At 41.0% G+C, this 24,618-nt stretch overlaps 1 protein-coding gene across 2 annotated transcripts; it reads right to left on the bottom strand.

Moving 5' to 3' along the window:
• Positions 1-826: 826 nt before the first annotated feature.
• Positions 827-23,408, bottom strand: AMPD1 (adenosine monophosphate deaminase 1). Of its 2 annotated transcripts, XM_068964803.1 has the most exons (16): positions 23,288-23,408; positions 21,981-21,992; positions 17,301-17,481; positions 15,391-15,556; positions 12,184-12,349; positions 9,130-9,349; positions 8,537-8,666; positions 7,288-7,482; positions 6,871-7,002; positions 6,012-6,175; positions 4,029-4,155; positions 3,683-3,846; positions 2,464-2,584; positions 1,627-1,800; positions 1,347-1,457; positions 827-985 (listed from the first exon to the last, which is right to left on the bottom strand). In XM_068964803.1, exons 1-16 carry the CDS (start codon positions 23,406-23,408, stop codon positions 827-829), a joined length of 2,343 nt encoding a protein of 780 aa, XP_068820904.1. The 2 variants fall into 2 exon arrangements, with proteins under 2 accessions (XP_068820904.1, XP_068820905.1); XM_068964804.1 differs by lacking the exon at positions 21,981-21,992 and having other exon boundaries at positions 23,288-23,309.
• Positions 23,409-24,618: the final 1,210 nt, after the last annotated feature.

Raw genomic sequence — 24,618 nt, 5'->3', positions numbered from 1 at the left:
CTTAATTGTGAATTACATTCTTAAAACTAAGAATCCTTTTGTAAGATAAATTCTCCCTAAGTATAACAAATCATAATTACAGATTTTCTATATTGGGTTACACCACTCCTGTTTTTGTCTAAGAAAGTCACTCTTCAGCTGTATCCTGTCAAAAGGACTTTTCAGTGGTCTAAATGCCTTTAGCAAGTTCCATTCTGTAAACCAAAAGCCTGCATTCTCCCTATAACTAATCATTTGCTTGTATTTTTGCCTTGTCTTAATAACTATTTTGCCTGAAAGTCGTGGAGACTCTAGAGTCAGACAAACCCAGGTCTCCATTGCTCCCTCTTACTGCTGTTAAGTCACTTTAGTCGTGTCCGACTCTGTGCGGCCCCATAGACGGCAGGCCACCAGGCTCCCCGTCCCTGGGATTCTCCAGGCAAGAACACTGGAGTGGGTTGCCATTTCCTTCTCCAATGCATAAAAGTGAAAAGTGAAAGTGAAGTCTCTCGGTCGTGTCCGACTCTTCACCACCCCATAGACTGCAGCCTACCAGGCTCCTCCGTCCACGGGATTTTCCAGGCAGGAGTACTGGAGTAGGGTGCCATTGTCTTCTCTGACCTCTTAGTAGGCATATCCTTATATAGGTTACTAATCTCAGTTTACTTATTTTCCCCAAAATGGGGACAATAATATCTATAAAGTTGTGCAAAGCATTAAATGAAATAATGTCAATGGACCAACATCTAATACAATCTTTGGCTTATAGTAGGGATTTGTTAACTAGTGACCATTGCTATTTATACCTTACAATGAAAATCTCACCCATGTCATTATTTTGTTTGTTTTATTCTCCTGATTTAATGCCTTCAGTAATCAAATTAAGTTCATAACACCAGGTTTCATAGCGATAGGCCATGCGGATTTGGGCCACATTTGTCCTTCGGATATCATTTCCAGCAGGGCCTTCTTCAAGGTAATTGTTGCCCAGAAACCTTGCTTTCTCCTATAAGAAAAAAGGAAACAGAATGATTGTTGTCACTTTTTTACCCTGATATGGACAATAATTACATCCTCCACAAAGATTCCTTCCTTATATTAGCTGCAGGCAAGAGGCAAACAATAAACCGCTAAGCACACTCATCCAGTGCCTCAATGTGCATGATCTGCTAAGAAATAAGTGTATTTTATCTTCCTTGCCCACAGGTCCTGGCCAGAGAAAGAATAATTCTTTCTAGACCCTGTCCATAGTAACTGCACATGATTCCTGAAATAGTTTTTCAACAAGTGTTTCTTCAACTAAGTTTTTAATATTCAGGTTACCAAATTCCAGACTCAGAAGGATAATCAGTCAAAGGCAGGTCTACCTCATGAGAAATTCCACATTGCAGAACACTGTTTCTTGCCACTTCACACATATCACAGGTACTCAGCTTGAAGACTTGTGCAGCAATGGCATATTCTTCCATTAGGGGCTCCTTGGGTTATTTATTTAAAGAGGGAAAGAAAAAGGGATGCATTAAAAGAAATAACACATATCCTGCAGAAAAGAATAGTGAAATATCATTGATTCAACTTTAAAATTCTAGATGGTAAATAACAGTTCAGCAAAATATACTTGTATTGCTCAAAATTCCATATGTGTACCTTGGTGAAGTGGAATTGCATTGGGTCATCTGTAGACAGTGAGATCATTAGCCCTTTCTGGAGGAAGTCTAAAAATGGATTTCGGGCGTATTCTAGAAATAAGCTGTTGTTACTTAATGGTGACATAGCGATGGGAATCTGGGCTAAGAAAAACAAGTATTGTAACACAGGACTCTGAAAAGGAAAAGTGAAAAAAATATTTTAAAATATTGGAAAAGGTATGCAAACTAGAAATTTTAAAACCCCATGATCTACTTCAGGTTTTGGCTTTCAACAAAATTATCACCTATTCTTTAAATCCTGTTGTAAAAAAAAAAAAGAATAGTTTTTAAATCTAAATACTATTTAAAATAAATTTATGAGATCAGTTTTCAGAAACACTGAGTCAAACCAAATTGTTTAAGTTTTAATTGTCTAAGTTAATGGTCCATCTTAGGCAAAAGAATTCACCGTGAAACTTTTTTTTCTCTGCAAGAAAGTTCTGACTCTCAAAACAGGCATTTCGAAACATGCTACAACATGAAATCTGGCAAAAACCAGTTGAAGGTAGGCCAAGCTGCCTTGCATTTATCCCTTGTCAGAGCTCTAAAATGAAAAGCAGAAGATCTGCATTAACCCCTCCCTGACACTGACTAGCTAGGTAATCTTGAGCAAGTTCCTTCACTTCTCCGGACCACTGTAAAATGAAATGCAGTAAATAATCTCAAAATATTTTTTGCTCTCCTTTATTTTGATCCCAGTGTTGATAATGACTTGTGACAAAATGATAAGGAGGAAAAAGCTATCCCTCTTGCTCCCACATAAAAGTTAAGGTTGAGAAGAGAGCCTCCAACTCACCTTTTTTAAATTCAGGCCATGAGAGATGTTATCTGCTGTCATGAATGCTGTCATGAGATGAGTGAGAGCTCCAGCTTCCCCACAATGAGGTCGGAACAGAAACGTGTTCATGCCTCGTTCCCTAGGGAGATGGAGCTATTATAGGAATCACAGGTGACTGACCAGAACCTGACAACCATTCTGGGCCTAAAGTGATTTACAGAAAATCTGGTAGTAAAAATTAACACTCTGAAAGGGAGTAGGGCATCCAAAGGATTCAGCAAACCGGACAATTCCGATTCATAATCTTTGCTGCTTTGTCTCTCAGTTGTGTCCGACTCTTTGCAACCCCATGGACTGTGGCCCACCAGGCTTCCCTGTCCATGGGGGTTTTCCAGGTAAGAATACTGGAGTGGGTTGCCGTTTCTTCCTCCACGGGATCTTCCCAACCCAGAAATTGAACCTGCATCTCCTGCATTGACAGGCAGATTATTTACCACTGAGCCACCTGGGAAGCCCAAAAACACTTTCTAAAACACAGAGTTTTTGGAAAAAGAGGCAATATAGGATATGAGGTTATGGAGGAAAGTTAAGATTTGATTACTTGAACAGAAACATCTTCAGTTACCACCCAAAGTTTACCAATATCACCATGTCATTTTTTCTGCTACTCATACTTTAAGGGGGAAAGGTTTCCAGAAAACCCCCTTATAATAGTCCTATATTTCTTCCTTGCTCAGATATACCAAGATGGGCAAAATGTATGCAATTTTATCATAAATTGCACAGTGATAAGTGTAGATTCCTAAACTTTCAAAGAAAAGGAATTGTGAAAGTTACTGAAGATGCCAAAATGTCCATAGAAAAGTGAAGTCGCTCAGTCATGTCCGACTCTTTGTGACCCCATGGACTGTAGCCTACCAGGCTCCTCCATCCATGGGATTTTCCAGGCAAGAGTACTGGATTGGATTGCCGTTTCCTTCTCCAGGAGATCTTCCCAACCCAGGGATTGAACCCAGGTCTCCCGCATTGCAGTCAGACGCTTTACCATCTGAGCCACCAGGGAAGACTCAAAATGTCCATACCCCTCCCCAGATAAGTAAGGAAACTGAAGAAAAAGTCAAGGGAAATAAATTTCTTCTCTGGGCCAACTGGCAGCATCCCTCAACCACTGAGGGTGCAAGTGTATGAGGAAAGAAGTGTGTCAGATAGATTCTCTTTCCAGTTCTCATCTACTTACTTTCTCAGGCTGTTGAGCACCATGATGTTTGCATACATGTAGTAGGTATAGTAAGTGTAAGATGGGTTCTTTTCCATGGTCCACTCCTGGGGCTTAGGGCTCTTGGAGGAGAACATGTGGCCGCTATGTTTAGACTCATCATCTACACTGTCGAAGCCCGTGATCTGTCAGGAAAAATGAGCAGGCAATGGGTTTAGTCTGAATGCAGAGACCCAGCCCTCAGACAGACTTTCAGCTCCCAGAGGCAAGGACCAAATGTCAGAGATAAGCATCAAGAATTCATCATGGCTAGGTACGCAGGCTGGTTCATGTGCAGCTTTAGGAAGGCCCACAGGGTCATACTTACGTGCCTGAGGAAAACACTGAGGTCTGGGTGAGCCTGAGGGTTGATGGTGGCCTCGAACACTGGCATGAAAACATTCTCCAACATCTTTCCAAAGTGTGGAAGGAAGTTCTTAGATCGGAACACATCACTAGAGACAGGAATGAAGAGAATTTAGGAGGAGATGATTTTGGGACTGATAGTTCAAAGCAAAGGCCAAAGACAAGCAAAGGGACAAATGCCATGTTTAAGAAAAGACCTAGTGTTTCCATCTTAGGTCCACCCTGGTACCTTCTTCTTGATTACCCATAAAGAAGGATTCAGTTTGGGTTTGACATTTGTTGTTGTTTAGTCTCTAAGTCATGTCTAACTCTTTTGTGACCCCTCAGGACTGTAGCCCACCAGGCTCATCTGTCCATGGGATTTCCCAGGCAAGAATACTAGAGAGGGTTGCCGTTTCCTTCTCCAGGGGACCTTAGGTTTGGCATAGGAGGTACAAATTTCTTGCTGGACCACATGCACCTATACTGTATCTTCTACGAACGCTCTGTGGTTAAAAAAAAAAAAAAAAATTAAATCTTCACAGCTAAGGCCAGACAGAGAATGAAGAACATGGGAACTATGTCATGAAAGGGTCAATGATTTTTTTGTGTGTGGTATACAAGATGGTGAACATGAAATGCTTATCAGGAACACCTCTGATGTGCTGTAGCCAGAGGCAATCTAACAAACTCTTTTACAGCACTCAATATTTGCCACCCACTCTTTTGAGTGGTCAGAAGTATTAGCTAATTTAATCCTCATAACAACACAATAAATTAGGTACCCTTATGACCCCACTTTAAAGATGATGAAACTAAGGCACAGAGAAACTTGCCAAAGATCACACAGCTAGTAACTGGTAGAGTCGTGATTCAAGTATAGCCGGCCCAGGGCCAGGGCCCACGCTTCTGACCACCACACTTTACTGGCTCTCTGTCTTAATGATATTAGACAGGAAGTTTTACTCCATTCAAAAGGTTACTCTTTGGGGACTTCCCTGGTGGTACAGTGAATGAGAATTCATCTGCCGATGCAGGGGACACAGGTTCAATCCCTGGTCCAGGAAGATTCCACATGCCTTGGGGCAACTAAGTCCATGTACTACAACTCCTGAGCCCACATGCTGCAACTGCTGAAGACCACATGTTCTAGAACCTGTGCTCTGCCACAAGAGGAGCCATTCCAATGAGAAGCCCACGCACTGCAGCTAGAGGGTAGCCCTTGCTCTCTGCAACTGGAGAAAGCCCACACAGAGCAGCGAAGACCCAGAGGAACCAAGAATCAAATAATAAACAATAATTTTTTTAACTGTTCCTTTTTTTTTTTTTTTGGTAAAGACAGAGGATAAAGCTCTACATTGTCACAGGGCACACAGAACACAGAGGCAGATGGCCAGACAATACATCAACACTTAAGTTAGACAGAAGATCAGTGATATGAATATTCCTGAAGGCAATGAGTAATTAGCAGGTGATAATACCATTGATAAATATTCATTGATTATGGAGAACTTGAGCCCTCGTAGATGAGATAATCAGCAGACAGTAGTTGAAGTTCTGATACAAGAAAGCTACACCCCAGTACAGATGTGCTTGGGAAAGAAGGAGCTGGACACAGAGAAGAGGACCGAGAGAAAAAAAACGTATAGTAAACTGTACGTAGTTTTTCTCCTAGCTAAGTTTTAATCATTCTTAGTAAGTTATTTTGTGATCTGGATCAAGTGCCCTGTTTAAAAAAACAACCTGGTTAGAAAACTGAACTGAAATGATCTTCCTAACTCCTGTCTGTGATTAAAAGTGCTAAACCTAGAGTGGACAAAACCAGGCACCCACCGGGGACCCAGCAGAGTGCTGTCAACCAAGTTTGTATCTGTCCAGATGTGCTGCCTGGCCTTTGTTCGTGTGGAGGAGGTGAGGGCAGGTGGGATGAGGCAGGCTTTAGGGTTTCCAGTGAGCGGTTACGTACTAGATCCTGGGGACCTGGATCATCCATGTCATGTTGGGGCAGTAGACGCGGTTTTGGACGAACCAGGTGGAGAGTTTGCTCCACTCCTCAGGACTGCGGCCATAGATGGACAGGCGGGGCTCGGCATGCTGGTACTTGGCCTCCACCAAGTCTGCACCTACCTCCTGCAAAGCCAAGAGAGGAGTCCCTCAGGAGTCGATACCTGTGGGGTCTAGGGAGAGGAATCTTAGGGGTCTAGGGACGGGAACCAGAGGTCCTAAGAAGAACAGAGGTCATGAGAAAGGAAGTCAGAGGAGAACTATCAAGGTTAAGATTTAAGGAGAGCGAGAGGTGAGGGGCATCTAGTTGCAATGGAAGACTGATGGGACCTGATGGAGTCCACAGAGAGAAAGCGTCAGACTACAGATGATGCGATCCCGAGGCACTACTGCAAACGAATCAACTTTCATATGACCCTTATCTCCGAAACACACATCTCCCAACTGCATCTGTCATTCCTGCCTCCTAATGTTCAAGTGTCATGGAGATCAGGGCAGGTTCTGATCCTGACTCTTCTCGAACTTACAACTCCAAAAGTCTAGAAGAACCAGGGCCTTAATCCCAAATCCACACCCTCAGCTTCTCTGTCCTTGGAATCAAGGTCTTCAAAAATCATTACAGTGGATGTTTCACAAGAAATGACCCCATTCATTTGCGTAGTGCCTGACCCAAGTGATAGCACTCTCCCTCCCCGCTCCTTCCTCCTTCCCCTTCTTCTTCCCTGCTTCCTTCCCCCCTTCCTTCTTCCTTCCTTCCCTCTCTTCTTCCCCCTCCCCAAGAATCAGGACAGGTACCGTAGATCTGGCTGGTTCCCCCTCACCTTGATGATAGTGGCAAAATATTCCCCATTAATGTAGTTGTCTGTCTTCAGGTAGAGGTCCCGTAGCTCACTTGCTCCTACGGGATTGTATTTGTCATTGAACTTATCAAAACGTTGGAAAGTCTGACGTCCCTGCATCAGGAAACAAGAACACAAGTATATCCTTATCAGAGCTGCCTGGACACAGAGAGTTAGGGAATGACTGCAAGGAACCGGGGCCTGGTATGAGGGGAAGGGCTCGGGCTCCAAGAATGGAATACAGGATAGCTGACAATGAGAGAACCTTGAAATTGTGCAAGGGTTCTTTCTGTCAGCGCGGTAAGCCCACATGGTTAAAAGAGCTCTGAGAAGGGAGTGTTTCTAGGAGAAATACATGTGGGTTCTGAGTATTAGATGAAACTGACGTTATCAACTTACAGCATGAACATCCAGAGAATCAACAGTCAGGTCGTAGGGATGCATTTTTAATTTAGCAAAAAGTTCCTTTAGGGTCAGATTTTTCTCCTTGGCGCTATAGACCACTCTGTCAGCATCAATTTGGTAAGATTTCTTAATAAAGCGCAGTAGATGTTTCTGGTTCATACAAGCAGCTGCATGGATATGAGTGTCCACCTGTGTGTACATTCAGGTCAAGAAAAACCAACAATCCGTAACGCTTCGTTATGCTGCTCTGTTAGAGGCTACAGTGCCCACAAATCCCGCTGTGCTAAGAGAAAGGAGTAAACGATAGGGGTGTGACCTGACAGTTGGTATAGGTTCAAGCAAGAATGAACACATAGCACCTTTTTGTGCCCTTGTAAGAATGTGAACGTTTAGGCTGGATGAAATAATATTGCCTGCTTCTCTTGCATATCTGTAACATCCAGTTTACTTCCTGCATTTGATCCACACAAAATTCTTGGGGACAATTTTCTACCCCTGAGACACAGCTAGAAGTGAAGTAGTTGCCAGAGTTTTCAGCCCCAAGAGGAGAAAGGATTGAAATAATGCATTCATGGTACAGAGATGACACTTATGAGTTAGGTATTTTTATAAGAACAATTTTATAAGTGGAAGTTTTGATAGATTAAGCAGTGTGCCCAAGCTTATACGGATGACAGAGCCATGATTTGGTCCCAAATCTCTGTTCATGTATTTCCTACCCCCACGTCCTTGCAATCATTTAAATGATCAGAGCACGTGTTCGAAATGTTTGTAGTTGACTAGTTTTCCACAAGGTTTGGATCATTTGATATTCACAATCCTCCTGTGAGCTAGATTGAGCAGATATATTTTCCAATTTTACAAATGAGGGAACCAAAACTCAGAAATATTTAATCGCTTCCCCCAATGTTTTACAGTCAGGAAGTAGAAGGAAAAAGACTAGAATGAAGACCTTTTAAATCCTAGAAGAGTGGCTTTTGAGGTTTTATTTGTTTTTGTTATTTTGGTTGTTGATGACAAGTATAACTTTTATGGCAATAATGTGGTAACCCTGTCTATGTGGAAAACAGTAGGAAAGGCATTTGCATCTTTTAGACATAATCTATTTGCTTTCACTAAATTCCTCTGAATCTGTAGAAATTTTACATTAATCAGAAAAACAGTATCTTTCTTATCCTGTTCAAGAAATAATTGCATTAATGTTTTTGTCCAAGAATGATCTCTGAGCAGCAAACATGTTTACCTTTCTGCAGTTGTAAAAATCCCGATGGGGGTTGTTCTTCAGCTCCTTCAACTCATCCATCTCGTTGAGCATCTGATGGACCTGGAACTTGGAGGAGAGAAACTTCAGGCGGCGATGGGTATAGGTCTTACTGTGAAAAATTAAATCACTAATTGTAAAAAATTTCAGACATTTAAGGAACACAGTCAATTTCAAAACCATCAGTACCCTTATCACCTTTATCACAAACAATTATGTTTGTTTCCAAATGGAACTGACTTATTCTGCATTCATCTAATTTGAAAAGTGTTGGGTTCCAAGGACTTAATCTTTTCATCAAAGTTGGACATAAATGATAATGAGGGAAGATTTGGGTTCAAATCCTGGCTTAGCCACCTGTGTGACTTTGGGCAAATTACTCAACTCATCAAAGTCTCAGCTTATAAATCTAGAGTTATAAAAAATATCCACCTCATACAATGATTATGAAGAGTGAAAGAAACAATGCATATGAAGCATTTAATGTGTGTTTGAACATAGTAAGCTCTTCATAAATCCTTAGTCTTACTATCAGTAGTAGTAACAGTGGCAGTAGTTTAGGTCTTAACACTTACACAGGTCCTTGGGCAATTAAAGCAAGTAAAAAATTCATATCATCTAAGAAGGTGTCCAGATTTGGGTAAGGAAGTGGCTTGGGCTCATCTTTGCTTGCTGCTTCTTCATTAGGGTAGACGTAAACCACACCGTCCTTCATTTTGAGCTGATAACCCAGGTTTTCTGGGAGGTTATCTGTTCGGAAAGGGTCTTCTCCCTTCTTCATAGGAGGGGTAAAGACTTTTTCAATGAAATACACAATAATATATCAGCATATAGAATGAATGACCACATAAAAATAGCCAAAATTAAATACTATAAGATTTCATTTGTTTGGAATTCTATATGTCATTACGTTGTAATTATCCAAAGCTAAGCTAAAGTTCATTTTTACATTATTTTTCAAATGTGACTAATTTAGTAGTATAAAATAAGCCTAACATTTTATCTAGTACAAAAATGATTTTCAAGTTCTTTAGAATGCTGTTTAATTTGCTACACTACTTACAAATCATTTTAATTATTTAATAAACTTGTTTATCAAAGACTTCTTGATAGAGTATTTTATTAACATATGAGATGATTGCATAGAAATAAAAATAGAGTTAAAAAGTAGAATTTGGACTTTTCCCTTATTTAAACTGTCTCTATCGGTCTTTATTTAGAATGGCTATTTTTTAATAAACTTAATTTCTTAGAGTGGTTTTAGGTTCACAGCAAAATTGAGCACCAAGTGCAGAGTCCTCATATACCCCTATCCTCACACGTGCATTCCCACTATCAACATTTTCAGTCAGAATGGTACATTTGTTAGAATCAACAAAGCTACACTGACACATTATTATTATCCAAAGTCCAGAGTGTTTACCTTAGGGATCACTCTTGGTAGTGCACATTCTATGAATTTTAACAAATGAATAATAACATGTATCTGCTCTCATAGTATCATGCAAAATAGTCTCCCTGCCCTAAAATCCTTTGTACTCCATCTAGAGTGGTTTTAATACAAATGGAAATATAAAATAAATTCTAAACATAATTCTTATTTACTTATATTTCCCACTTTGTAAAGCACATGCAATTTTTGCTAAAGGATTTGAGAAGGGATAATGTGGATGAAAGTCCCCTTCTTTCCACTGCTAACAATTTCAACCTCAGAAAGCTGAGGACAAATTCCACATTGTTATAGCCTTTAGAGCACTCCTTTTACTTTCAACAAGTATGTGTCCAAGACATCAGAAAATCTGCTGTTTGCAAGTGATGACTAAAATGTCAGGGTAAGAAAAATAATATAGAAAGAAAAAGCTTGCATATTTTCTACACAAAGCTGAGAGATAAGGAACACGAAAGAAATAAAATAGTACATTACTGTGTCAAATATCAACTTTCAAATACTTGCACTTAAATATACTAGAGATATAAGATGTAATTTAGGCGAAACAAAGGTGAGACAAGCAACCTAAATGTCAATATTATAGAAGATGAACAAACCAATCCAGTTATCAAACTGGATACATGTTTAATATGATTTTAATAATAAAAGGAATTAAAGAGAAGAGGTTCTAGAACTGGAAATCTTTAACAACATAGTTTGATAGTTAAAAAACCTTAAATATTTGCCTTGTCTGAAATTTCAATTCTAGAAGCCTAATCCTAAAGATTAAAAAGCAACTGCACAAAGATGATTTATTAATGATAAAGATGCTTATTGTAACCTTGTTGGAAGTAAATTTTTAAAAGTCAGAAATGTAAGTGCTTAAAAATAGGAATTGATTACATAAATTATGATATAATTATACTATAGAAATTATTAAATTGTGAAATTATTGAAATTTGATTATGTTTAAATATGTACGTAATACTAGACAGAAAGTCAAAAATGAGACATGTAAATAAAATGTTATGGAAAGTCAAAACGTGCAACTTATTTTTATCCAGAGGGAGGCAGGAAATGATCATGTTTGGGCAATACCTTGAAGGATGACATTGGATCTGGATACGGGGACACATAGTAACAAGTGAAGGGAAGGCCAGTGGGGCACAGGAAACAGCGTGGAGACAGCACAGGCGCAGGAATGTGCTGAGCTAAATGGCTTCCGACCAGAACAAAAAGCTCAAAGGCGTAAAGAAGGCAAGTTTATAAATAGATTGAGTCGGACACAACTGAGCGATTGAACTGAACTGAGTGTGCAAATCCAAAAGTAAATAAGTAATAGACAAATAAAAGATAGATACTTTCCAGGCAGTCCAGTTGTTAAGACTCCACACTTGCAGGGGGCATGGATTTGATTCCTGACTGGGGAACTAAGATCCCACATGCTGTGCAACATGGCCAAAAAAAAGTATTTATTTAATTAAAAAAAAAAAATACAGAAGAAAGCCAGATGTGGTGTAGGCCTTGATGCCAGTCTAAAGACTGGACTTAACTTTGTTGGAGGAGGCATTAAAGACTTTTGTCAGGAGAAGGATGTGCTCGGATTTGTGTTATAGTAACTGGTACCAAAGTGAGGATGAACTGAGAGAGAACAAGATTAGCATTTAACAGAGTAATTAAGAAGCCACTGCAATGAGCCAGACAAAGAGAAATATGGGCCTAAATTTAGGCTTGGGGAATGGTGAAAAGAGGAGGTTCTGAGAGATATTGTACAGACTGAATCAGATAATTGGGCATTTTGGGGCAGAAGAGAGGATGGAGCTGAAGCTGATTATGATACTTCAAACTGTTTATACTTATAACCTTAAGTTTATAAACCATGAACTTATGGTTTAGACTTAAAACCATGGGAGCACATTTAATCATTAGTAGTTAAACCTAAGGGCTTTCCTGGTAGCTTGGTGGTAAAGAATCTGCTTGCCAATGCAAGAGACTTGGGTTTGATCCCTGATCCAGGAAGATCTCCTGAAGAAGGAAACAGCAACCCATTCCAATACTCTTGCCTGGGAAATCCCATGGACAAAAGAGCCTGGTGGGCTACAGTCCATGGGGTCACAGAGTTGGACATGACTGAGCGACTGAACAATAACAAGTTAAACCTCAAACTATATTCCAGAAATTATATAAGAAAATAACTTACCTGGATAGAAGTTCTCTTTTTCTACCCAAGCCTCACCGTCAATGTTCCTCAGGTACTTGGAAGGGGTTTTTGGAAACCTCTGAAATGACTTCTGCATATACTTCTCCCGTATACACAATGCCCGATAAAGACCTTTGCAAACCATTTCAAAATCTTCAACTGTAACCTACCAAGAAAATTTCAGAGTAGCACCTATAAAAATTGCAGAATTGGGTAAAGCTTGCCTTTGGCATCTCCCAGCTCTCCTGGTGAGCTGGCCCTGCTGAGCCTCCCCTGCCCACCCAGCTGCTTCCCATTTGACTTGGACCCTGGGTCTCCCTCCAGGAGCAGGTTCAGAAGTTTTTCTAGCTCTTCTATTTCTACCAAGGCATATCTGTCCTATGAGTCTTTCCTTGAAGTCCTGTGTTTGTTTTTGGTTTTTGTTAGATATAAGCAATCATCCAACAAATATGATGAAAAGAACCCATTCTAACATGGAAAATACTTCTTCCCAGTGACAAACATTATAAGTATGCACTTCTGAAGATAGTACCTCAATTGAAAGACAAAGTTGGTCAAACTTGAGAACTCAAACCACTTGCTGGTCAGTGTGGGAAATACTGGGGGAGGAATAAGGTGTCACATGGCCTTCAAACCCTGCCATGCACACACTGCTTTCTGTAGCTAGAGAGCGACAGAGCATCATCCTGTAAGAACTCATTCTTTGGGATGGTTTCAAAGAAAATTTAATCTGGAATTACAAATAGAAAGATTTTAGAGTAAAAATTTCTTAGAACTGCAGCAAATTTCCTAAACTGGTCTATTTCTCTTGCCCCATAGCTGACTCCCGGCCAGGCCTGGCATGCCCAAGAAGTTGTAATTTGAAATCATTGCATGCTCATAATCAGAGCCTGACGACTTTCTGGGACCAACCCCAACATAAGGTTGCCCCTGATGGTTTGAGGTCCAGCTATTGATCCTAAACAGTTGAATTCTTTTTAAAGACCTGCTGACCTTAGCCAAGAGATTCTGACAGGGGTACTAGGTCTAAGGGATCTGCTTCCAAGGGCGTGTTTGTTTCTTTGCCATCTAACAGACTACCAATCAGCTCCTTGAGGACAAGAGCTGGATCTTATACACCTTTGCATCTCAGCACTTAGCGCACAGTGCCTGGCACAGAGAAGGTGCTCAATAAGGACTGATAACATTGAATTGTTGTTTATCTGGGATGAGTGGGCTTGGGAACTCTAATTCCCCCCTTTATCTCTCTGTTCAGTTGTGAAGGTGAAGACCACGGTCAGGTACAGACCATGACCAGGTGAAGTGCAGCTCAACAGTTTAGCCACCTTCAGCCAACAGGTGTAGCCACATACTTGGTTCTTTAAAAACTCTAGGCCAGGGTTTCAGGTGCCTTCCAGCTTTTATAGGAGGAGAAGCTACTCCCCGACTTCTGTGAACCTTGTCCTTTTTCTCATCTTCTTTCTTTTCATTCCTGTTTTCATTTCCACTAAGCACATAGGGATCAAGTTTGTCTCTTAATATTGGTGGTTTTATGGAACTTTGGACTCTTCCAAATTGCTATCAAACATTTCATTTCAATTATCTAGCATCTAAAATTTCTGCCACTTGTAGAGCACCCATGTTACCACACAGAAAACAAATAAACAGAAACAGTGTCCATTTCATTGCTCTGTCACTTTTTTGGTTTATTTTTAATTGGAGGATAACTGTTCTACAATGTTGTGTTGGTTTCTGCCATACATCAGCATGAGTCAGCCATTGGTATATGTATATCTCCTCCCTCTTAAACTCCCCTCCCACCCCACCCCACCCCTTTAGGTTGTCTCAGATTGCTCTGTCACTTTTAAATATCTTGGGACTGACATTAAGTAGGTCAGTTACATGATAAGAGGGCTTAGGACTGGTCATTAAAACTATATTTGGAGCATAGACTGATGGCTAAACAGAAGTTTCACCAATATGATGCTGATTCTGCAAGCTCATGTGGCAAAGATTTATTAATTGAACAACTGTTCTGGACAGGACAGGCAGATCAAGTTGTTTGCAGCATGAGTTTACTATCGCTGTGGCATACTAGTATCTGTTGCAAATAGTAATCTACTGTGTAAGCATCTGCAGTGAAATTGGAGAAGATGGTTGGTGGAAGAACAATAACCCCATGAGAATGTTCTAACCCCTCTCTCATCTTCTTTTCTCAGTCTCTCCATGCTTCTTTCCTCTTCTCCCTCTCTTTCTCCTGAGCTGTTTTCTTTGATTGGTTTATGCCACCTGCAGCCCTTCTATCCATCCAAGTTCTGCTCTGGGTACATGTTTCCCCCAAGAGCCTCCATGCCTTCCTGAGGCTCCCTGTCTTGCTTTATGATACCTCAGTGAGACTAGATCAGTAGCTACTCTCGCTGGTTCTTTTGCCAAAATTTGTCCACTGTTTTCTGTAACACACAATATGCAGCCACATTCTACTGCATATTCTCATGGGCAAGCAAATGAGATAAAGGAAGAGAAATTATGTGAGATGATCAAAGCAAAATAGAAATATGTCACAGCATGTTGTAAACAACAAGATCCTACTGTATAGCATTGGGAACTATATTCAATAACCTGTGATAAACCATAATGGAAAAATATATATATTCATATATATATTCATAAGTATGTTCATATATATATATATGAATCACTTTGCTATACAGCAGAAATTAACACAACATTGTAAATCAGCAATACTTCAGTAAAATTTTCTGGGCTTCCCTGATGGCAGAGTGGATAAGAATCCGTCTGCCAATGCAGAGGACACGGGTTCGATCCCCGATATGGGAAGATTCTACATGCTGCAGAGCATCTAAGCCGAAGAGCTGCAACTACTGAGCCCGTGTGCTGCACCTATTGAAGCCCTTGTGCCTAGAGACCGTGCTCCACAAAAGAGAAGCTACAAGGAGAAGCCTGCTCACCGCTATGAAGAGTAGCTCCTGCTTGCTGCAACTAGAGAAAAGCTGTGCAAAGCAATGAAGACCCAGCGCATCCAAAAATAAGTAAAATAAAATATTTCCTGAATTCATAGCATATTGCTATTGAATGAGATAATGAAGTATAACAAAGGGCAAGTGAGCTAACACCTTCCTCAAAAGGAAGGGGAGGAAGAAAAGAAGCTGAGACAATCAAGCTGAGTATCTCCCAGCAGCTACATCTGGGAGGCAAGAAGCAACTCACCCCAGAGGCATAATCGCCAGTGATCTGCACTCTCTGAAAATCAGGCACAGTCTGGTAGGTGGGAGACGAAGAAATGTACTCATCGATGAGGGACAGTTTGGTGGAAGATGTTTCAGTTTGTGGAACGGACAAACAAATGGTCTTCCGTCCGAAGAAGCGCCTTTTTCTGAGTTTGAAATTGAAAAAGAAAAAGATTTCACTTTATCTTCATTGGGAGTTTCATAGTGATAATTTTATTTTGAAGACAAACAGTGAAAATTCCATGTGGGCTGGGAGTCAGGAATACGATCTAACCAAATGGAAGGAGGTGTCACCTAAGTGTTCCTCTTTCCTGGGAATAGTGGGCCTTAGGGAATATACCAGAAGACTCCCAGCACGACACTGTTCTGCACAGTGCAGAACAGCCAGTTTGGGTGTTGCATTAGCACAGGCCGTGTCACTTAGTACCTGTGCCATTTTGTGCATGTCCCTTAAATTCTGTGAAGTTGTCTCTCTATCTAAAAAAATATGTATTAATGTCTACTCTATAGGAATTCTGTGAGATTTAATGTCTAGAAAATGCTTAGCACAGTACCTGGAACTTTTAAGTTGCTTACTCAATGTTACTTCCTCAAATCAACATGTCTGCATTAAGTTTCTACTTTGGCACATACCCTGTGTTAGGTCTTACAGGGGATACTAAAGGAGGTGGATTACTGTTCTTTCCTTGAGAGTGACAGTGAAAGTCACCCAGTCATGTCCAACTCTTTGCAACCCCATGGACTATACAGTCCATGGAATTCTCCAGGCCAGAATACTGGAGCGGGCAGCCTTTACCTTCTCCAGCGGATCTTCCCAACCCAGGGATCGAACCCAGGCCTCCTGCATTGCAGGTGGATTCTTTACCAGCTGAGCCACCAGGGAAGCCCGTTCTTTCCTTAAAGACATCAAAAGAAGGGAAGGACAGCAGAACAATCTTTCCCAGTGAAGCTGGCTGGGAAGGGGGAGTTGGGTAGTGAGGCGAGTGCTATGAGGAGGGAGTTCCAAGTAAGTGGTCAGTAGTAAGTTTGAAGACTAAACTGTGGCACACAGCAATAGGTAGTGAGTGCTAGAGTGATTCAAATAAGGGAAAATAGAGTTTGCGGAGAGGGATCTGTTCAGGGAAGGTAGTAACTATGGGTCCGTCGCAAGCATAGGATGGGCAGGACATGAGGGCAAAAATAAAGGGCTGTATCCCTGAGGCCTGGAGGAGGTCAGACTAGCCAGAGAGAAGGATTCTTGTCAGGGAGCACAGCAGTAAGGTTGACTAAGAACAGAGTCTGAAGATGAGGCTCTTGAGTTCCAGTTTCTACACTGATAGTGCGGAAATTGAATGTGTGCACAGCAGCCATCCCCCATTTTGTTTTGGAATAATCACAATAATCCCATGGTAGATCATTTCCTCTTGCTCGGGTGGATGTGTGTGAGATCAGTTGTGTCCAGCTCTTTGCAGCCCATGGACTGTAGCCCACCAAGCTCCTCTGTCCGTGGAATTTTCCAGGCAAGAGTACTGGGGTGGGTTGCCAATTCCTTCTCCAGGGGTTCTTCCTAACTCAGGCATCAAACCCAGGTTTCTTATGTCTCCTGCATTGGCAGGCAGATTCTTTACCACTGAGCCACCTGGATAGGGCTTGGGTGGATAGGGAGGCTTCAACTAAAGGCAGATGAGGATGAAGGTAAGAAGGCGACTGTTTTCTTCTTTTTTAGTCTTTGTCACTTTGCCCTAGGATATAGTGTGTTTGTGTGTGTGTGTGTCTGGGTGGATGGGGGGATTTTTAGTTCTGGCAGAGTTTTTCCTCCAAGTTGAATCATCATTCAGAATGAACCATTGGTCCTGACACTTCCCCTTCCATGTGTCCCAGGGTATGAAGCATTCCCCTTACACCGCTTACCTCCTGCCTTCTGTAGGGGTGGACTGAGCCTCCAGATGGAACATGTGAGCAAACATCTCATGTTGAGAAATTGGGCAGATATCATCCACATCAAAGGGGGAAATCTCGTGGCGGCCTCCCTCATCTTTGACTTCAGAGGCAAACACTTTTTCAGCAAAGCTACGCATTGCATCATCAATAGCTAGAAGAGGTTTTCATGTGTTAGTCTTCAAGCACTTTCTCAGAACTCATCTAACGGTTTCTGCTACATGTAAGGCACAGTGCTAAGGACTGTCCTGGAGACATGTCTGCCCTACTCTCTGACAAGTGTGCCAGAAACTTCATGGCGCTTAATGCCTATTTTCTCTTTAGTGGGTTTCTGTGTGGGTAGCTAGGAAATTCATTCTCAGAATCACAAGTCAGATACTTACAACAGGCTTTGAAAGTGAAAGTGTTAGTCGCTCAGTCGTGCCTGACTCTCTGTGACTCCATGTACTGTACCCTGCCAGGCTCCTCTGTCCATGGGATTTCCCAGGCAAGAATACTGGAGTGGGTTGCCATTTCCTCCTCCAGGGGATCTTCCCGACCCAGGGATTGAACCCAGATCTCCTACATTGCAGGCAGATTCTTTACTGTCTGAGCCACCAGGGAAGCCCACAGCACACTTTAGGAGGGTCCTAAAGATGGGATTGCAGCCATGAAATTAAAAGATGCTTACTCCTTGGAAGAAAAGTTATGACCAACCTAGATAGCATATTGAAAAGCAGAGACGTTACTTTGCCAACAAACGTCCGTCTAGTCAAGGCTATGGTTTTTCCAGTAGTCATGTATGGATGTGAAAGTTGGACTATAAAGAAAGCTGAGCACTGAAGAATTGATGCTTTTGAACTGTGGTGTTGGAGAAGACTCTTGAGAGTCCCTTGGACTGCAAGGAGACCCAACCAGTCCATTCTGAAGGAGATCAGTCCTGGGTGTTCTTTGGAAGGAATGATGCTAAAGCTGAAACTCCAGTACTTTGGCCACCTGTTGCGAAGAGTTGACTCATTGGAAAAGACCCTGATGCTGGGAGGGATTGGGGACAGAAGGAGAAGGGGACGACAGAGGATGAGATGGCGGGATGGCATCACCGACTTGATGGATGTGAGTTTGAGTGAACTCCAGGAGTTGGTGATGGACAGGGAAGCCTGGCGTGCTGCAGTTTGTGGGGTCACAAAGAGTTGGACACGACTGAGTGACTGTACTGAACTGAAAGATGGGATTGGGCTCTTATATGATTAGCACCTAAGATCACCTGTTTCTGGTGGGACTAAGTTTGATTTCATAGTAACCTTGCAGCATAGTCCTTCCCATTAGGTTGGTAGAATTTTTCTGATGGTTTTAAAGATGTGGAGGGATTTCCTTGGTGGTCCAGTGGCTAAGACTTTGGGCTCCCAATGCAGAGGGCACAGGTTTGATCCCTCGTCGAGCCACTAAGATCTGCATGCTGTAGGGCATGGACAAATAAACAAGTAAAATAAAGATGTGGTAGGGTTGTTGATCTTTGGTGTTTTCTTACTAAAGAGAGCCAGTGATATCAGTAGTTTTGAGAAATAAATGTGTACTTTAGAGCCTTTCTTCCTCCTAAGACAGAAATTGTGTTGCTGTCACACATCACAACCTCATTTTTTTCAAATCCTGACATCTTGGTGATGTCAGGGGAGGGAGTTACTAAAATTTACTGCCCAGTGTTGGGAATCCCATTTCTTGTGGACATGTAGCTTCCATAATAAATGATCTTTGGAATGCCAAGTTTACTTTTACATGTAATTTTCCCATTCTTACAATGGGTGGAAGAATGATCTTTAGCTTGGCAATGAACAACCCCAAGACTTTTAGGAGAAAAGAGAACCAGTTTTATTGTATAGGGTGGTGATGCCATCAAGTATCTGCTTTTCTGTTAAGTGCCATTCTATTTTCCAGATACCCAATTGTTTCCGTATGAGTAGTCATTACCTCTGATATTGAGCTGGCCCAATAAGATCTCAGGAAAAAACCTTAATGAACTTTCTAGTCAACCCAATAATTATAAAAATCTCTTGGTACTTCCAGAAAAGAGCAGGAAGCAAATAATGAGAATGGCATACAGTTAGATATTTGGAGCAATAGTAGCAGACAAAAACATTCTTTATGTAATAACAAAGCAAACTGCAGGCATAAAGATAGATCCCCCCACTCTTGCTCCTTTGACATCTATACACGTCTCCAAAGTAACATATTTCCAATTCTAACTTAGGTAAGTGTAATGTATTCAAATACTGTTCTGTACTTACCAACTCCTACACCTTCTTCTGCTTCAGTTTCCTTATCTATAAAGTGGCAATACTATTACCTACAAACCTTACAAGGGTCTTGTGACATCAGGTGAGATAATGTCTATGAAAACTCTTTTTTAAAGCATTTTTTAAAGGGAAATAAAACAGCAGATTAAACTGAATGATATGATTCCGTACCATTGATCAGACAGATATTTGTTATTTTGAATTCGCTTTGGGTTATTAAGAAAGTGATAAATGGTATGGCTTAGTATAGGCTGAAGCATACACTAGAAATGATAGTAATTGACTCATAACTTCACCAACTCTAACAGTCAGGTCAGCCAGTTTGCAAACCTGGCTCGTCACAGCAGAGTAACGGAGAAGCCCACTGTGTTGGCTGAACTTCATGCATCTATTTGTCTCATTAAACTCAAGCACTTACTGAAACTGAAAAGCATCGTTGGATGCTATGCCTACTGTTTTGGCAAGTGCCATGATCCACGAAGGAACAAACAAAACACCAAGTAGATGCATTTGATGGCCTGAGACTGCCTCCCCATCCCACAGCCAACTGTTTCCCAGAAATAGTATCATTCCTCCCGCAGCGTCACAGGCAAGCACATGCACCTCAAGGACCAATGACAAGCAGAAGTCAGAAGAGGTTTCATGCACCATGCAGAGCAAATGGAAATAGGCCTGTTGGCTATGATGATGAAGAGAAGGAGGATGAAGATGAGTGTGCAACTGATTTGTCATGATGGGTCAGTGGCAGAGCTTTGGGAGGCCTCAGGAAGTACAGTATGGAAACAGAGCCCCAAGAACCAAATCCTACTTGCTTGAGATTTGGCTCTTCCAAAACAAGCATCCATTATTTGGGACTGCACACGTCTATTTGTTTCATGTCTTTAAACACTGTTTTTTACTAAGGTTGTATCTCCCTAAGTCACTATAGACAGTCGAAAAGTAGAAACTCTACTCTCAAGAAGTAGCTTACATTAACACCAAAAATTATACCATTGATATTTCCTTCCACTAAATTAACAAATTGTTTTACCTTCATGTAACACAGCTGAAATTTGATTCCTAATTCAAGAGCTCTGCCTTCCAAAAATACTTTAGGGAGTGGTGGTGATTAGAGAAAGAAAAAGGTGAAACTGATATTTCAAAAGGTGAGTAGATAAGATTGAGTGACAACCTAATTTATGGGCTCCCTTGGGTTTGTATAGATAATCGCCGAGTTCTTTTTTGAGCCTGTTTGAGATAATGGAACATCTGAGTGGCAATGTCTTGAGGTTAGGACATCCACATTTAGACAGAGTATAGGTAAGAGGACCCCCAACTCCAGTACTCTTGCCTGGAAAATCCCATGGGTGGAGGAGCCTGCTAGGCTGCAGTCCATGGGGTTGTGAAGAGTCGGACACAACTGAGAGACTTCACTTTCACTTTTCACTTTCATGCATTGGAGAAGGAAATGGCAACCCACTCCAGTGTTCTTGCCTGGAGAATCCCAGGGACGGGGGAGCCTGGTGGCCTGCCGTCTATGGGGTCGCACAGAGTCGGACACGACTGAAGCAGTTAGCAGCAGCAGCAGCAGGTAAGAGGAATGAAACAAGAGTGGTGAAGCAGAAGGAACCCTGGGCTACAAGTGGGGAAAAGTATCTGTGACAGCTGGGTGGCCTTGGACAAATCATAGCATCACTAGGAACCTCAATGCTCATCATTATAAAAGAGGAATGTTAATAATAACAATGTCAACTTCAGAGACTTGTTTAATAAACATTAAACAAGAAACTGCATAGTACTATGCAGAAGTTGGGGATTATTATTATTAACATGGGAAGTGCAAGACTCTTGAGAAAATGAATATCATGCTTGCTTTTTCACCTAACAGGTCCAGAAAAACATGCTTATTTCTCAGCAGTGCTTTATTAATATGTAGGAAAGATGGGTCGTAGGCCTCTCATCTGCCACATCACATCTCAGAGGAACTCAGAGGCATCATGAGTACTATTAGTCGGTCAAAGGACAAGTCTGAGATGGAAGGTAATGTACATAAAAAGTTACAATTTTATTTTAAAAATGGGATTTTATGTTATCTGATCACAAAAATTCACCATGAGAGGGTTTACTAAGGCAGGACTCAGTAGATCCCCTTAGCTAATGTCTAAGCGTCTTTTTCAAAAATGTAGGTTTTTGTGTTGTTTTTTTTTTTTTTTGAGTCAGGAAAATCCATGAGTTCATTTGCTATGCTTTGGAAGATCTATGGTCATTATAAATCTTTGTTGGTTTTCAATGATATCATTAATAAACACTGCTGAAAAATATTCATATTTCTGAATTAAAGAATGGTATCCTTAAAATATTGATACTTTGGCAAATGGCAGGGAAAATAGCCCCAGATACTCACGTTTTCCTTCAGCTGTATGAAGTAAAATAGAACAAGATAAAATATGTGAACAACTTTCAGAAATCATGGCTACTAATCAGTGCTTTGGAATAGAAATAGGTAGGTTGGTACAAGGAAGGGGGGTGGTGGGATGTGTTATTAGAGCTCATTCTTCCGTTTTTCTACAACTTGCTGCCATTAGAAAACCCTGGGGATGTAGTCATCATATACTTCTTCACTTTCTTTTCCTTTCTAACTTCTCTCTTTAAATTTATGTTTATAATTTTAAAGAAGTCCTCTTTGTAAAATGTGATTTTTAAAAACATGATCAAGAGGGATGGAAAATCTCATACAATGCTGGTAGCAAGTAAATGAAAATAGATAATTTGGTAAACAAGTAACACCTACCAAGCAGCTATTTCTGAGAATCTATTCTACTGAAATAATCCTTAGTAAGGAAAAAGCTTAGGTACAAATATTATTGTCAGAGCATATTTGTACTTAAAAAATCATAGAGAACCTAGGGATTGGTTAAGAAAATTGGAACTATTATAGAACCATTTAAAGAGATGTTTAGGAAGAGTTTAGAGTACTATGATAAATGATTAAGTTATCATGTGAAGCCAAAAGGACAGGATACAAAGTCACATGTATAATATAATCTCAACTGTGAGTGTGTTTTTTAATTCTTTACACTTGCAAAGAATATAGTTTGAAAGAAAAACACTAACATGTTAAAAGTGTTATCTTTAGATGATGGGGATTGTGGGTTTTAAAAAAATTACTTCTTTTCTAGATTTCCCAATTTCTCTAAATGAGTGTTTATTACTTCTATTTTTCAGTGAAGTTTCTTTTATTTCACATGAATCGTGTATTACTTTTATAATGAAAAAGACTTTTATTATTATTTTGAAAATTATTCTGTGTGTAAACCTGGATTGTGAACCATCAGAATATACAGATTGGGTTAAAACTGCTGTTATTCTCAGGATTTTCAGCGAATACTGTTGCTAAAGACATTATTTATGACCCTTCTCGGAAGTGTGGCAGCACAGGTTTTGTTTAGACTAACAGATTAGATAATCAATCTCTTACATAGTTTTCCATCAGGATCATCAAGGATGCTACTACATGACACAGTTTTAGATTACCTCCCTCCTAAAACTAAATACCAGAAACCCTTTGAAAACCTTGTCTTGTCTCTTCCTGAAGTGTATTAATTAAAAACACTATGAACTCCAAATAAAGGATTCCCAGACCTGAAATGATAGTTAAAGGAACGATTGCATATCAAAAGAACTGCTCTCCAAACACTTCTGCACACCTACCTGGAAGTTTCAACAGAGGCATTGTGCTGGGATCCTGTGTGCTGGGGCAGCACAGTAGAAAGGAAGAGACACGACACTGGAGGGACGACCGACTGACACTGTAAAACACGCTGACATTCATTTTATTATTCTGCTTTGCCCCTGTAATTTGACCCTTCTCCTCTAAAAGGAGACAGACGAGCTGTAGACCTATTTATAGCTTTAGGCACTGACAGTGAATAACAGGTGAAGCCTTCAGTGTTTACCCTGGGATTTTAGGCAAGATATCTGTGGTAGGCCAAGAATTGCATTGCAATCTCTAAATCTTCCTGCAGATTGGATTCTCTCAACGCGTAGTGTTCTTCTCTGACTGGACCACTGATGACTATTTTCCACCCTAGCAGAACACAACGAAGTCTTGCAGGCTCTGGAAAGTCAAGGTTCTCAGGATTTCAGTCCTGAGAACAGCCATCTGTGGTTGGTGAATATGCTGATACATTCATCAAGCTCTCAACACGCACACACACTTTTGTAAGATATATCCCTGACTTAGCAGAAATTCACCTGACAGAATTTACTTAATAAGTGGTAAATTTACTTCATATCTTTAAAAAAAAGTATTTGCTTATTTTTGGTTGCACTGGGTCTTCCCTGCTGTGCACAGACTTTCTTTAGTTGCTGCGAGCAGGTTACTCTTCATCGCAGTGTAGACTTCTCATTGTGGTGGCTTCTCGTGTTGCGGAGCACCAGCTCTAGGTGCACAGGCTTCAGGAGTCGCAGCTCGTGGGCTCTAGAGCTCAGGCTCAGCAGTTGTGGAGCACTGGTTTTAGTTGCTCCATAGCATGTGGGACCTTCCCAGATCAGGGATTGAACCTGCGAAATCAACCCAGAATACTTACTGGAAGGAGTGATTCTGAAGCTCTAACAATTTGGCCACCTGATGCAAAGAGCCGACTCACTGCAAAAGACCCTGATGCTGGGAAAGACTGGAGGCAGCAGGACAAGCTGACGACAGAGGATGGCATCACTGACTCAACGGACAGGAGTTTGAACAAATTCCAGGAGATGGTAAAGGACAGGGAAGCCTGGCGTGCTGCAGTCCATGAGGTCACAAAGTGTCAGATATGACTCAGCCACTGAACAACAGCCCCTGCGTTGGCTGTAGATTCTTATCCACTTTACCACCAGGGAAATCCTACTTCAAATCTTATGGAAACACAACTGCAGCCTGGAGTGCTCAGGTACCTTCACTAAATATATTGTTACAAAGAGAACAACCTTCTTACATATAGCATTTTACAGTATCCAAAGCACTTATCAAATATTATCTATTTGATGGTTCTTAAAACCCT

The sequence above is a fragment of the Capricornis sumatraensis genome, chromosome 2 (assembly GCF_032405125.1).
Source record: "Capricornis sumatraensis isolate serow.1 chromosome 2, serow.2, whole genome shotgun sequence".
NCBI classification, from domain to species: Eukaryota; Metazoa; Chordata; class Mammalia; order Artiodactyla; family Bovidae; genus Capricornis; species Capricornis sumatraensis.
Note: the sequence above shows the minus strand (reverse complement) of the source record. Positions and strands in the feature narration are given on the sequence as shown.

What these genes read in the sequence shown, in the direction of transcription:
- AMPD1 (XM_068964803.1), bottom strand. Translation starts at nt 23,408, where the DNA reads ATGAATGTCAGCGTGTTTTACAGTGTCAGTCGGTCGTCCCTCCAGTGT. An exon ending in ATTCTCTGGATGTTCATGCT is followed by an intron (nt 7,003 to 7,287) that starts GTAAGTTGATAA and finishes TTCCTGATGCAG; the next exon opens with GGACGTCAGACTTTCCAACG. An exon ending in ATGGCCTGAATTTAAAAAAG is followed by an intron (nt 1,801 to 2,463) that starts GTGAGTTGGAGG and finishes TTTCCTTTTCAG; the next exon opens with AGTCCTGTGTTACAATACTT.